Raw genomic sequence first — 14,662 nt, 5'->3', positions numbered from 1 at the left:
AATCGATTATCTTTGAAACATCAAATTAATGTATTAAAATCCATACTAATATCACATCTCGGACACTGGCGATCAAATATATGAAAGAGGCGCGTTCCTAACACACATTCTAAGCTCGTGTAGGTGAACGCGTACCATGCTTATTTATGAGTGAGATATGACAGGTCGATTGTTCGCGTTTTTGACAGGCGGTAACTGTCAGTTAACCGAGAGGGGGTGGGCGGCACTTTCAGACGGGAGAGGGAGTGCCCATACTGTACGATAGTACTCTTTATTATACTGTGCTAATATTATAAATGGGAAAGTATGTGTCTGTTTGTTTCTCCGTTTTTCACGGCAAAACGCAGCGATAAATTGACATGATTTTATAGTTGAAGGGATGGAGTCACATAGGCTACTTTTTGTCTCTTTTAACCCCCCACATCCCTAAAATGTGGGGTCGAAACGTGTTTGGAGCATTCCACAATTTTTGAATTTAATGCGAGCGAAGCCACTGGTAAAAGCTAGTTTTAATATATTTTTCTGTACCTACAGATGGTGTTTTTTTACGCACTAGTGCGAGAAGTGGTTCATTATATGCCAGGTCGAAACTTCGGCAGGCTATCTGTACTGAAAAACGTCGTACGATACACGTGCGAAAAGGAAATTCGTAACTCGTGTCGATGTAAAACACTCCCTAAACTCCCTTCGGTCTTGTTTTAATTTATCGCCACTCGTTTCGAACTCCCTTTTTTTCGCACTTGTATCGTAATGTACTGCTGCTAATGTGTTGCTGGCGATAACTGGATGCGGATGGCAATGGACCGACAAGCGTGGAGGAATGGAGAGGAGGCCTATGTCCGAAGACGGGCGCTTTAGAGGCTGCTATAGATAGATAGATCGTAATGTACTATTTCGGTTAACTGGTAATCTGATAAACTATCGTATATTTGAACTCTTACCACATTCTCTTCCTGTAAGGTACGAAATAAAAAAGCATCAATTTATAATCAGTCCACATTTGAAGGCAGGAAACATGATTTGATTCGCTTTTTATATCATACTAAACAAAATATTGGGGGACACCTTATACACATATCAACCTAGCCCCAAACTAAGCAAAGCTTGAACTATGGGTGCTAGGCGACGATATACTTACTTATATAGGATAAATACATACTTATATACATAGAAAGGGCCCATATTGGCTCATATAAAATTATTTGTTATAAAATTATTGTTTATACCGATTTGTGCTCCGAATGATCATTTCTCATAATTTTACTTATCATAATTTTGTTTCATTACTATCAAATGTACTACTATCACTGTTCATAATAATCATTAGCCGAAAATTTTTAATCATAAATTTTATACAAATATTTAATAACATTCATAATTTTGTGTTTAAGAAAATCATTCATCATACAACTATTTAAAAAGTTTTGGAGAAGTTCTATGAAAAGTTTGCGCCATTCATAGAAGCGCGCTTGGAGCTTTTACAATGACATATACAATTAATTTGCATTAAAAATAAAAAGTCGTTTCTGGTTTGATCACGGTCAACCTAACACGCTCCTCCTCGCTACGCTCGTCGTCGCACCTAACTGGACTGTCACATGTGATTTTTGTTCTGTTAACAATAATATAACGATAAATTATATTACTCGCAATCTTTATGACCAATAAGTATATAAGCATTAACATTAGTATAAAATGTATTTATTATAAATGACATTATGAACATGTCATTCGAAGATACGATAGTTATTAACATAAAATTGTTATAAGTAATGATCATTATAATGTAAAATTGTATGAGAAACATTTTCGGACTACTAATGATCTATATACCAATTTTATATGAACTTTGGCGCACCCACATAGAAAACATCCATGACTCAGGAACAAGTATCTGTGCTCATCACACAGATAAATGCCCTTACCGGGATTCGAACCCAGGACCCCGGCTTAGCAGGCAGAGTCACTACCGACTGAGCCAGACCGGTCGTCAAATATAGACCCAGAGCCCAGGCCCGCCAGACCTTCCTCAAATTCTCAAGGATGAAACTTTGGGACAATGTAGAGTTCATATCGGCGGTTAATGTGTGCATATTTTCTAGTTCGGCCCATCGGCCAATTTTTTGCTATCAAGTGATGAAGGTGACAAAAAAAGTGCTTACTTTCCTTAAATTCTCAAGGCTGATTTTTATATATGTGTTAGAGCACGTTGTTAGAAATTGGTTATCATCAATGCCAGACCGTTTCCGCCGGCCATAACTTTTACCAGACGCGACAAAGTTGGCAAAAAACGACTCTAACTTACCTCATTTTCTCAAGCCTGATTTTGATATATGATACGCAGGGACCTGTAACTAGACCGTTTGTAAGCAGCCAGACCAATCGGATGGACCCAACCATCCGCCAGACCGACTTAAAGTTTCGATATGAGCATTAGTAGAATTGAAATATTCCGGGTCTATAAAAGCTTAAAAACTTGAATTTTCTACATTAAGCTACGTGTATATTGTATACTTGACGTAATAAGCGACTTTCAAAAATTTTACTTCTAAGGAAATAAAACAATGAAAGTTTATATGTTGTGCAAGATTAATTTTAAGCTATGAATTTTATTTACACTGCGTAAGTACATGTGTATTTTATTATAAATATAACTTTTACCAGACGCGACAAAGTTGGCAAAAAACGACTCTAACTTACCTCATTTTCTCAAGCCTGATTTTGATATATGATACGCAGGGACCTGTAACTAGACCATTTGTAAGCAGCCAGACCAATCGGATGGACCCAACCATCCGCCAGACCGACTTAAAGTTTCGATATGAGCATTAGTAGAATTGAAATATTCCGGGTCTATAAAAGCTAAAAACTTGAATTTTCTACATTAAGCTACGTGTATTATATATTGTATACTTGACGTAATAAGCGACTTTCAAAAATTTTACCTCTAAGGAAATAAAAAAATGAAAGTTTATATGTGGTGCAAGATTAATTTTAAGCTATGAATTTTATTTACACTGCGTAAGCACATGTGTATTTTATTATAAATATAACTTTTACCAGACGCGACAAAGTTGGCAAAAAACGACTCTAACTTACCTCATTTTCTCAAGCCTGATTTTGATATATGATACGCAGGGACCTGTAACTAGACCATTTGTAAGCAGCCAGACCAATCGGATGGACCCAACCATCCGCCAGACCGACTTAAAGTTTCGATATGAGCATTAGTAGAATTGAAATATTCCGGGTCTATAAAAGCTAAAAACTTGAATTTTCTACATTAAGCTATGTGTATATTGTATACTTGACGTAATAAGCGACTTTCAAAAATTTTACTTCTAAGGAAATAAAAAAATGAAAGTTTATATGTGGTGCAAGACTAATTTTAAGCTATGAATTTTATTTACACTGCGTAACTACATGTGTATTTTATTATAAATAAAAGAAGAAAAGTAAATTAAACTTTTTTTTCGGTCGTCGAACAAGATAGCTTAATGTAGAAAATTCAAGTTTTTAGCTTTTATAGACCCGGAATATTTCAATTCTACTAATGCTCATATCGAAACTTTAAGTCGGTCTGGCGGATAGTTGGGTCCATCCGATTGGTCTGGCTGCTTACAAACGGTCTGGTTACAGGTCCCTGCGTATCATATACCAAAATTAGGATTGAGAAAATGAGGTAAGTTAGAGTCGTTTTTTGCCAACTTTGTCGCGTCTGGTAAAAGTTATGGCCGACGGAAACGGTCTGGCATTGATGATAACCAATTTCTAACAACGTGCTCTAACACATATATAAAAATCAGCCTTGAGAATTTAAGGAAAGTAAGCACTTTTTTTTTTCACCTTCATCACTTGATAGCAAAAAATTGGCCGATGGGCCGAACTAGAAAATATGCACACATTAAACGCCGATGTGAACTCTACATTGTCCCAAAGTTTCATCCTTGAGAATTTGAGGAAGGTCTGGCGGGCCTGGGCTCTTGATCTAATAGGCGACAAACAAACATAGGCGAATAGCTGTCTGTACTCAACAATAATGGACAAACAAATGCAGTGACAATTTATAACAATAAGCTGGATTAGCTGGAATCTAGTATATAAAAACCGGCCAAGAGCGTGTCGGGCCACGCTCAGTGTAGGGTTCTGTAGTTTCCCGTACTTTTCTCAAAAATTACTGAATCTGTCAAGTTCAAAACAATTTTCCTAGAGTCTTTATAAAGTTTCTACTTTTGTGATTTTTTTCATATTTTTTAAACATTTGGTTGGTGAATTGTAACTTGTAGCTTCGAGAAATGGGCCCCATGTCCTAGAGATTTCAAGGAGCGCTAACAAAGGATTTTTCAAAATTCATCTCCTAAGGGGGTGAAATGGGGGTCCAAAGTTTCTATGGGAAGATTAGTACGCGGGATTAGTACGCGAAGCCGCGGAAAAAAGCAAGTAAAAAATAAGTGCCAATGGTGGACTTAATGCCTTAAGGCATTCTCTACCAGTCAACCTTAAAATGATGAAAGTAATATCACATCCCGGACACTGGCGATCAAATATATGAAAGAGGCGCGTTCCTAGCACACATTCTAAGCTCGTGTAGGTGAACGCGTACCATGCTTGTATGAGTGAGATATGACAGGTCGACTGTTCGCGTTTTTGACAGGTAACTGTGAAGTAACCGAGGGGTGGTGGGCGGCGCTTTCAGCGGGGAGCGGGAGTGGCCATACTGTACGATAGTACTCTTTATTATACTGTGTTAATATACTAGATTCCAGCCAATCACGACACAGGACAACACTCACATCACCGCCCTCCTCTTTGACCTTGAGTGGTTCGACCACGAGTTGCGCGTTGCCGTTCAACACCACTGACACATCGCCGGCCTGTTGAAAAAAAAAATCAGGTAAGTAAGGGACAGCATGTGCAGAATAAGCTGACACAAACGAAATTTTGATTGTATGAGTGACATCTGTAGTCGTAACTGTCAAGAGCGTTCATTACTAGCGTTGAAAAAACTGGAAAAATCTAATGGTTTTTTTAAGTTTATGAAATTTTCGTTTTTTTTTCGGGTATTTTAAGAAAAAAACTAATAAATCATTAAAATTAGTATTCTTCATTCAAACAAGTAATCCTATTTGGGTTCTTTTTTAACCCCCGACGCAAAAACGAAGGGGTGTTATAAGTTTGACGTGTCTGTCTGTCCGTCTGTCTGTCTGTCTGTCTGTCTCTTTGTCTGTCTGTGTGTGTGTCTGTCTGTGGCATCGTAGCTCCCGAACGGATGAACCGATTTAGATAAAGTTTTTTTTGTCTGAAAGCTGAGTTAGTCGGGAGTGTTCTTAGCCATGTTTTATGAAAATCGGTCAACTATGTTGCAGTCGGGGGTTTTTTCAAAATTTTAATTTTGTGGTGGTAAGTAACAAAACATTTAATATTCATTCAATTTGTCGCAAAAAGTCTTCACGACTACTACTCATATTATTTCTCTTGAGGTACGGAAGTACGGAACTCAAAAAGGAAAAACGTGCATACTGAAAAGTTACGACGTACCTGATCAAGGAACTCCAATTTGAAGGGTTCCGCCGTGATGAGAACCTTATGGCCTTGACCGTTCACAACGGTCACCACGCCTTTCTCATTCGACACAAGTTTCAGGCTGAAAGCAATAAAATTTATTAATATTAAAATAGATATCATACACGAAAGAAAAAACGACAAGGCCCACTGGTGGCCGAGCCGGGAATCGAACCCGGGTCTTCAGCTTACGCGGCTAGCGCGTGGTCTAGTGGTAAAGACGTTAGCCGCGTAAGCTGAAGACCCGTAAGCTCTTTCAGCTTACCCGGGTCTTCACCCGGGTTCGATTCCCGGCTCGGCCACCTATTTCAATACTCGGATATCTATTTCAATTTATATATAGTAGTGTGACTAATTGAAAAAAGAACAAATCAAAAAAATATTCAATAAAATTATTTGATTTGTTCCCTAGTTTTATTAATATTGTTTATTTTTTTATTAGAACAAGAGGAACTATTGAGTAACTGTTTCAATAGGGAACTTGACTGTAGTTAAAATAAAATATTTTATACCATGCACGAAATAAAGCATCAGATAATTATAAGAACAACATGGACAGAAGTTATTTTTAAAACCAATTTCTATTTAATAAGTCAGGTATAAATATATAAAGTAACTGAGTTGACCATGACGTCACTCAATTCGATTTCATATAAACTCCATATAAGCAAGTCGTTCAAATTCGTTTTGACAGTTCTTAAAAAGAAGCTGATTTGACTAGGAGGCAAGTAGCCTGTTAATTGGATGACTGGCCAAAAATGTCAAACACTCACAAAACATCATTTAGCACTAAACAAGAAATGGAATGGTTATCATATTTGTTTATAAACACACTGTCGATATAACGGGAAAAATGTATGGCATCCTGCACGGGAAGCATGGTCGCGCGATAGACGATAAAATAGCTGGGGCCCGTTTCTCGAAAGGTTTACAAGTGCGCGAAGCCTTGTATTACAAGTGCGCGAACTGTCAAATCGTACGTGTTGTCATGGAAACACACTTGTAATACAAGGCTTGTACCTTTCGAGAAACGGGCCCCAGGCCGTCCCTATCGCACTATTCGTAAGTGCGATAGGGACGACCTGATATTTTATCGTCTATCGCGCGACCATGCTTCCCGTGTTGGCATCCATTTATGTTGACATACCAAAAACCAAGCCCTGAACTGAGACTATATGGAAATAAAGCCTGACCAGACATACATATGACTATTGTCAAGAGGGCGCTGTTATTCTGATATATGCGGTGACATTTCAGTATAGTATGAAGAAAATAGTTCTAATGAAATTCCGTAACTTGGGGCGTTATTAATTCTGACAGACATATATAACTCCATCTAGACAGATAAAGTCTAAAAAAACCGGCCAAGAGCGTGTCGGGCCACGTGTAGGATTCCGTAGTTTTCCGTATTTTTCTCAAAAACTACTGAACCTATCAAGTTCAAAACAATTTTCCTAGAAAGTCCTTATAATGTTCTACTTTTGTGATTTTTTTTCATATTTTTTAAACATATGGTTCAAAAGTTAGAGGGGGGGGGACGCACTTTTTTTTCCTTTAGGAGCGATTATTTCAGAAAATATAAATATTATCAAAATACAATCTTAGTAAACCCTTATTCATTTTTAAATACCTATCCAACAATATATCACACGTTGGGGTTGGAATGAAAAAAAATATCAGCCCCCACTTTACATGTAGGGGGGATGCCCTAATAAAACATTATTTTCCATTTTTTATTTTTGCACTTTGTTGGCGTTTTTGATATACATATTGGTACCAAATTTCAGCTTTCTAGTGCTAACGGTTACTGAGATTATCCGCGGACGGACGGACGGACGGGCGGACGGACGGACGGACGGACGGACGGACAGACAGACATGGCGAAACTATAAGGGTTCCTAGTTAACTACGGAACCCTAAAAACGTACCTCAGTACCATACAGAAAACGGTACGGTGGCCTAGATGGTGTTACACCTTTGGGGGACGCTCAGCTAGATGGCGCTAATATTAATATTTGACATTTTAACACATATCAAGCTAAGAATACGGGCCAAATTGTCAAAACTGAGGTACAAAAGTTTTAAGCCTGTGTCAAGAGATGGCAGTCTATGCACTGTGATTACACATTTTATTCGACGGTAACTCTCTATAATACTCGATCCTCTTTGATTCTGGTCAGGCTTTAGAAGTTATTTTAAAAGATGGATATGACAGGACTTTACGGGTAGGGAGAGCCAAAGTACTCGGAAAGTATCATTGTAGACATTTTTGTATATGACCGTTTGTTTCTTAAAATTAAATAAATAAATAAAATAAAGAAAGTGTTGTGTAAGGGACCGTCCCCACTCAAGAGACGCATGTCCTGAGGCGCGGAACGGACGTCCGCGCCACGCCGCCTGAATGTAATTTAAAAAATGTCTCCTCAGTACATTTTGTATAGGAAGGACGCGCAAGAGACGTCTCTTGGCGCGCTCCAGTCGGCGCGTCTTACGTCTTTCCTATACAAAATGTACTGAGGTTTTTTTAAATTACAGTCAGGCGGCGTGGCGCGGACGTCCGTTCCGCGCCTCAGGACATGCGTCTCTTGTGTGGGGATGATCCCTATAAATACCAGAAACAATTTTTCACAGAAAAACCTATAAATAAAAATAAAATCCACAAATTAATCTGCAACGCAATCACACCCATTAAATAGCTGATAACAACTATTGTTACAATTTCTTATCAATAACTTGGAGCGTAACCATGCTAGTGGAATTTTAAACTTACGTTCTTTACCATAAGAATAATATTCGTGAAAAAATATTTTGGAACAAGGTTAATTGATTTGGTCGACAATTTTACGGTTTAATTATTATACCATAGTGGTTATAATTTGTTACTAAGACACACTGTTTTCCTTTATCATCATCATCATCATCATCATATCAGCCGAAAGACGTCCACTGCTGGACATAGGCCTCCCCCAAAGATTGCCACAATGACCTGTCCTTTATAAACACAGACCAACCCCTATAGACATCCATTACAAGACGACTCGCGGTCGCCAGCCTTCCTAGTATTTGCACTGATATAAGCGCGGGCGCTCGCCGTGCCCGATCAGTATCGACCAAGTAACAGACCCGAAAGCAGCGCGTGTTTTTCGCACTAAAAAATTGGAAAAGGGTATTTTGATGCCTTAAAGATGTCCACCTGTAGTGTGAAATGGTGTGGAAAGGTAACAAGAAGCTCAAATTTAAAAACAGACGGCATTACATTCCACAAATAAGTCATATTTATAATTTATTCAGAGCCGGCATAGGTCAACTTACATTGGCCACTTACGCGTCAGTAGAGGGACAGTCATACTTCTGTCCCTTTTCATCTGGCGCGACTGCCCGCCGTCCTTGAAACGGCCAATCACAGCGCGCTTAACACATTCCCCGCCCGCTCCTCGCACCCCAAACACTGGTGACTCGTATCGCGAACAAAATATACAAGATTTCTACTCTATAAGAGGTTCTCTGTGTTTATAAATAATACCTATTAATAGATTAATATTAGTCATTGTGTTTATACTCGTAACAAAGTCAGATTAACATATACTGAATCCATACTAATATTATAAATGGGAAAGTGTGTGTGTCTGTTTGTTTGTCCATCTTTCACGGCAAAACAGAGCCACGTATTGACGTGATTTTTTAGATATAGATATTTGAAGGGATGGAAAGTGACATAGGCTACTTTTTGTCTCTTTCTAACCCCCACTTCCCTAAAATGGGGGGGTGGAAGTTTGTATGAAGCATTCCGCAATTTTCGAGTTTAAGGCGAGCGAAGCCGCGGGAAAAAGCTAGTTTACATATAACAAGGCACAATGTATTGTAATTTTTTTTTTTCTTGCTCTCTTAAAATTTAAATTCAAAGATGCGGAATATCTTTGTTATTTGTGAAGACAAAATAATCGTGTTTTTTTTTTAAATATCCAACAAACAAAATCTTTTATTACGCGATGACTCTACTCTAGAGAAGTAATGAACTTAAAGAGTATGAACTTAAAGTATGCTGGTTGTATTTTTAATACAATACCAAGCAAGCCCAGCCTGCAATATTATGATGCGTTTGGCCAAAATTTGGATGGCTAAAAGCAATCTAAGCAGTTCCCGTATTAATAGTCCAAATATGCTTTATATATGTGATATGTATATGCTTTGTTATATGTGTATTTATTTATATATTTATGCATTTTTTCATGCCCATGGACACCAGAAACACCAGAGGTGTTGGAGGTGCGTTGCCGGCCTTTAAGATGGGTACGCTCTTTTTCTTGAAGATTTGATGCATATAGTTATTTATCTTTATGTATGTATGTTTATGTATTTTATATTTTTAGTCTGTATTGTGCGATAAGTTTATTTCGAATTTGCTGACACCTACTGACATAATGTAAATTATCAATTTTCGTTACCTTAAGGTTGTCTGAAAGAAATCGCTCTTTAGCGATAAGACCGCCTGTTGTTTACCTTTGTTCGTGTGGCTTCCTTGTTTTGTATTGTTGTATTTTATTAATTAAGGTGTGCAATAAAGAGTATTTGTATTGTATTGTATTGTATGCTTACCTGTCTCCCTTAGGTTCTCCGTCCAAAGCCAGCTGGGTCCTGTAGCGGGGATACAGCGGGTCCGCCTCATCTAACTCCACTCGGAAGGTACCGTCGACTAACGCCGTCAGTTTGAGGGCGTAATTCCACTGTTGAAGAATTGCGGAGGTAAATATAAGCATTTATTTCTGATAAGAACCCGTGAGAATGTGGTCCGTAGTAACATCTTATACCTTTAAACAAAATCTTGTATATTTATTTATTTATATATAATGGTACCCTAGAGGTTGTACTAGGGGCCAGAAAAAACCCCGAATGAGATGGGAAGACCAACTGAAGCTTACAGTGGGCCCGAAGTGGAGAAGAGTGGCCCAAGATAGACATCAACGGAAAGAGCTAGAGGAGGCCTTTGCCAAGCGGCACACTGAACTAAGAGACATTCTCTAATTCAGGAAAAAGAGGCTTAAAAAAGGGACTGAAATTTCTTATGAATAAACCATTGAATTGCTAGATTGATTTTTCGGGGGTGAAAAATCAATCTAGCAATTCAATGGTTTATTCATAAAAGTTACATTTTTAAGCTTAGCCTTAACGTTTTTCGTTCGCGTTAGTAAACGCAAAATATGGTCGTTAATTTCGCCGACCGCGCATCAGCTGGGCGTAGCTCAGTCGTCAGTTCGGTCTAATGTTCGCAAGCACATCGCAGGTGTCAGGGTTTCGAATCCCGGCCAGAAATAAAGTTCTTGTGTTTTTATTTGATAATAGTTTTCTTTTTGACGTGGTATAATAAAATAAAACCGAGCGAAGCTCGGTCGCCCAGATATTCTAGGGTAATTTACGTACTAGGTCCGAAAAATGACGTAAAGAAATCGGATGACATGAATGCGACAATTAAAATTACCACAATTATGGCTACTACAGGCCATATTTTCACAGATTCAGATTAGTGGAAAACCACTCTAAGTGTAACGATAACACATTCAGTACCAGACAAAAAATAGCGCTCTACGTCAGAAATCGATCGTAATTTATAACCCCTTGTATGGCGAGAACCCCGAGGTTCTCCGGCATCTGAGCAAAGTTCACTAGTGCCCACCAGAATTCTTGGTTGCAAAAGTGTTAAGCTTTCTACTGGTAAGTTTTATTATATTATTATCCCCTTGTTCATAAACGATCACTAAAGTTATCAAGCCCATAAAGTTCGCTTGTCCCTTTCTATCACATGAATACGTCGGAAAGGGACAAACAAACTTTCTCGGCTTGATAACTTTAGTGAACGTCAAAGACATATATAACTCCGTATAGACAGATAAAGTCTAAGAAAAAAACGTACGTCAGTACCATACAGAAAAAGATACGGTGGCCTAGATGGCATTACACCTTTGGGGTACGCTCAGCTAGATGGAGCTAATATTAATATTTGACATTTTAAAACATATCAATTTAAGAATATGGGCCAAATTTTCAAAACTAAAGTTCAAAAGATTTAAGTCTGTGTCAAGAGATGGCAGTCTATGCACTGTGATTACACATTTTACTTCGACAGTAACTCTCTATAATACTCAATCGTCTTTGGTGAACATTTATGAATAACGGGGTTAATCTTTATCTACCGGGTACCAAAGTCATTTGCTAAGAAGTTTTTTTGGTTAGTTCTTATTAAGTAGTTAGAACTTATTAAGTATCTGAAATACTCCAATTTTTTGCAACTCCGATTACCCATATGAGAATGAGAAAATTACAATTTATTTTCAATATTACCAAATTTTATTTTTAGATTTGCATGTTGGCCAACTGCCAGTCTCACATTCCTGTACAAATTGATAACTTCTTACATAAATGCAATGATTATTTACGATGATATTGATAATATTCATACGACGTTTTTCAGTACAGATGGCCTCCAAAGTTTCGACCTGACAAACGCTGAACCACTTCTCGCACTAGTCCGTAAAAAAAAACATTGTAGTGAAAAATATTTTTTCCAACATAGGTAAATTTTTTGTTTTTACTACTCAGAATCACAAGCCCTTTCAATCTGGGACCAAAATCTCCCTGGGACGAAAAATGGTAACAAAGTGGAAAAAAAATATTTGGGACACTTTTTTCACCTAGTAGAATCGAAAGGGCTCGTGATTCTGAGTAAGAAAAACAAAATTTACCTATTTTAGAAAAAATAGTTTTTTGGATTATTCTCACAAAAATGCCCATTACTTGAGTAACTGGTAAACTATCCAGTAAATCCTTTATGTAAAATGACAAAGAAATAAACATAAAAAGTATATGATATTGAATAATCAGTATTATTAATATGCACAATTTTGTTTCAAAATTACTGGCAGTGTCATCTGTCTCGTGTACTTTGTATATGTTGAACAAATCACCACGCAATTTGAGTTTATAACGAAATATAATGTTTCATGAATCAAATATTACATACCAGTATAATCCTCTTTTCAGTTTCCGTGTCCACAGTGTTGACTTCCGCAGTAAGTACATTCCCGTGCACAATTACTGTGTCCAAATTCAACGAATACTGCGACTTCTCAGGCTTGAAAGGCCGCAAGCGTTTGCAGAAACCCGACTGCTCACAACTCTTGAAATTGTTCCTGTCCACGGCCAACGAGCCGGCAAGCGCCAGCGAAAACACCAGAAGAGCCCCGAGAGTCTTCATCCTGCAACAAACACCACAAAACCCTGACGTGGTTATTTGCTAGACGCTCACAAAGGCCGGTGTCACTGACCAACACCTGACTTCAAGGACTGTAATGTGATATTATCAGGTTTACCTGGCGGATTTATTGCACAACGCACTTATGAATTTGTGATAAGCACCCCTGAATACTTTAAAATGCGAACATTGCCGGAAGCAAGTCGTTAATTCAATAAATTTAATATTTTTTTGATAGCCCCGCACGCTAGAATTACGTGGAGAAAACTCGTTGTTTGACAATTGCAGTGCTGCCAGCTTGAAATGAAATTCTCCCTATTTCGTTTTACACTCCCTATTTTTTGTAGAATTGATGTCCGGTGATTATAAACTTTTTTTTAAACGAATGTAACTTTTCATTAGCAAGATTTATACTAATTTATACTAGATTTATACTTCAGGTCCTAAATATGAACATGGTCTTACTCACCTGTTAACAAAAAACCGGCCAAGTGCGAGTCGGACTCGCCCACCGAGGGTTCCGTACAAACTTTCAATGGTTAAAATAATCATACTACTCATACTCATATTCATTTATTCATTCAACGCCATTTTACACGTCAAGATTTGATTTAAAAAAATAATATTCATACAACAATAATACTTAGAGAATAAATAGACAGAAGATTAAAATTACAAAAAGTTAGGCAATATTCACATTAAAAATGCACAAAAATATTTTTCTAATTAGGTAATAAAAAAATTGTCATAAGTGTAGAACGGGTGCTCGACCAGCCAATTTTTTAAGCGATAGGTAGGTACTTAAAGTTCGACACACTAGGCGCTTCAACCACATATTGCGGCAATTAAGCGTTTTTTAATAAAGTTTCTTCTATTCTATTCTATTCAATTTATTATAGACGGCAGGGTCCATCACATGTGTTAATTTGACCGTAAATTGGATTTCGCCAATTTACGGTCGATACCTACTAACTTTCCGGCATTTCGAATGTTGTACTTGGAACACATGTTGTTAGTTTTGTCACAGAATATATGTATAATAGTACAAGTACAGAAGGCTCACTCCTTTGATGTTCACAAAATGACGCCATTCTAAATTCTTACCTACATTAACAAACGGACCGCACGCGAGCAGCCAACATTGAATTTTTCCCCTCACTAGCTCGGAAACACGTGTTTTGTCCTTTAATACCAGCGGGTAAAAACGCATTTTATCCACTAGTGCTTTAAAATTGATAAAAGTAGGTGAATCTAGTAATAAAGATCATTTACCACCTGTGGAACTACTGGAAGCAGTGATAAAAGAAAATCTTGCAGTACAAAAGGCGGACTTATGCTTTAAGGCATTCTCTACTATGTTGATCTTTCTTATATGCGGGGGGCTTCGCCCCCCGAGCCCCCCTTATTCATGCTCTTCAGGGTCACAAGAAAACCCTATCCCAACTTACTTTAAATACTACGTTGATGTTTATTTTATGCGGAGGGCTTCGCCCCCCGAGCCCCCCTTTATTTCCTCTTAAGGGTCTCAAGAAAAACCTATCCCAACTTATTTTAAATACTATGTTGATCTTTTTTTATTTTGTGGGGGGCTTCGCCCCCCGAGCCCCTCTTTACTTGCTCTTAAGGGTCACAAGAAAACCCTATCCCAACTTATTTTAAATATTACGTTGATGTTTCTTTTTTGCGGGGGGCTTCGCCCCCCGAGCCCCACCCCCCCCTTTATTTACTCTGAACGGTCACAAGAAAACCCTAACCCAACTTATTTTAAATACTACATTTATCTTTCTTTTTTGCGGGGGGCTTCGCCCCCCGAGCCCCCCCTTTATTTCCTCTGGAGGGTCACAAGAAAACCTT

General features: G+C 38.0%; 1 protein-coding gene across 2 annotated transcripts in view; it reads right to left on the bottom strand.

Annotated features, from left to right (window-relative positions):
* The window catches only part of LOC125237093 (neutral alpha-glucosidase AB), a 39,949-nt gene extending 26,858 nt beyond the window's left edge, over nt 1-13,091 (bottom strand). The window contains exons 1-5 of one of the 2 annotated variants that reach the window (XM_048144050.1): nt 12,927-13,091; nt 12,578-12,812; nt 10,159-10,286; nt 5,539-5,644; nt 4,794-4,874 (exon numbers count right to left, since the gene is read on the bottom strand). In XM_048144050.1, coding sequence (XP_048000007.1) covers nt 4,794-4,874; nt 5,539-5,644; nt 10,159-10,286; nt 12,578-12,811 — 549 coding nt within the window. In that variant the 5' untranslated portion in view covers nt 12,812; nt 12,927-13,091. The remainder of the gene's footprint in view (nt 1-4,793; nt 4,875-5,538; nt 5,645-10,158; nt 10,287-12,577; nt 12,813-12,926) is intronic. The other variant, XM_048144051.1, reaches the window with a different exon arrangement.
* Nucleotides 13,092-14,662: the final 1,571 nt, after the last annotated feature.

The sequence above is a fragment of the Leguminivora glycinivorella genome, chromosome 20 (genome assembly GCF_023078275.1).
Source record: "Leguminivora glycinivorella isolate SPB_JAAS2020 chromosome 20, LegGlyc_1.1, whole genome shotgun sequence".
NCBI classification, from domain to species: domain Eukaryota; kingdom Metazoa; phylum Arthropoda; class Insecta; order Lepidoptera; family Tortricidae; genus Leguminivora; species Leguminivora glycinivorella.
The sequence above is the reverse complement of the archived record's forward strand: the minus strand, read 5'-3'. Positions and strand labels throughout refer to the sequence as shown.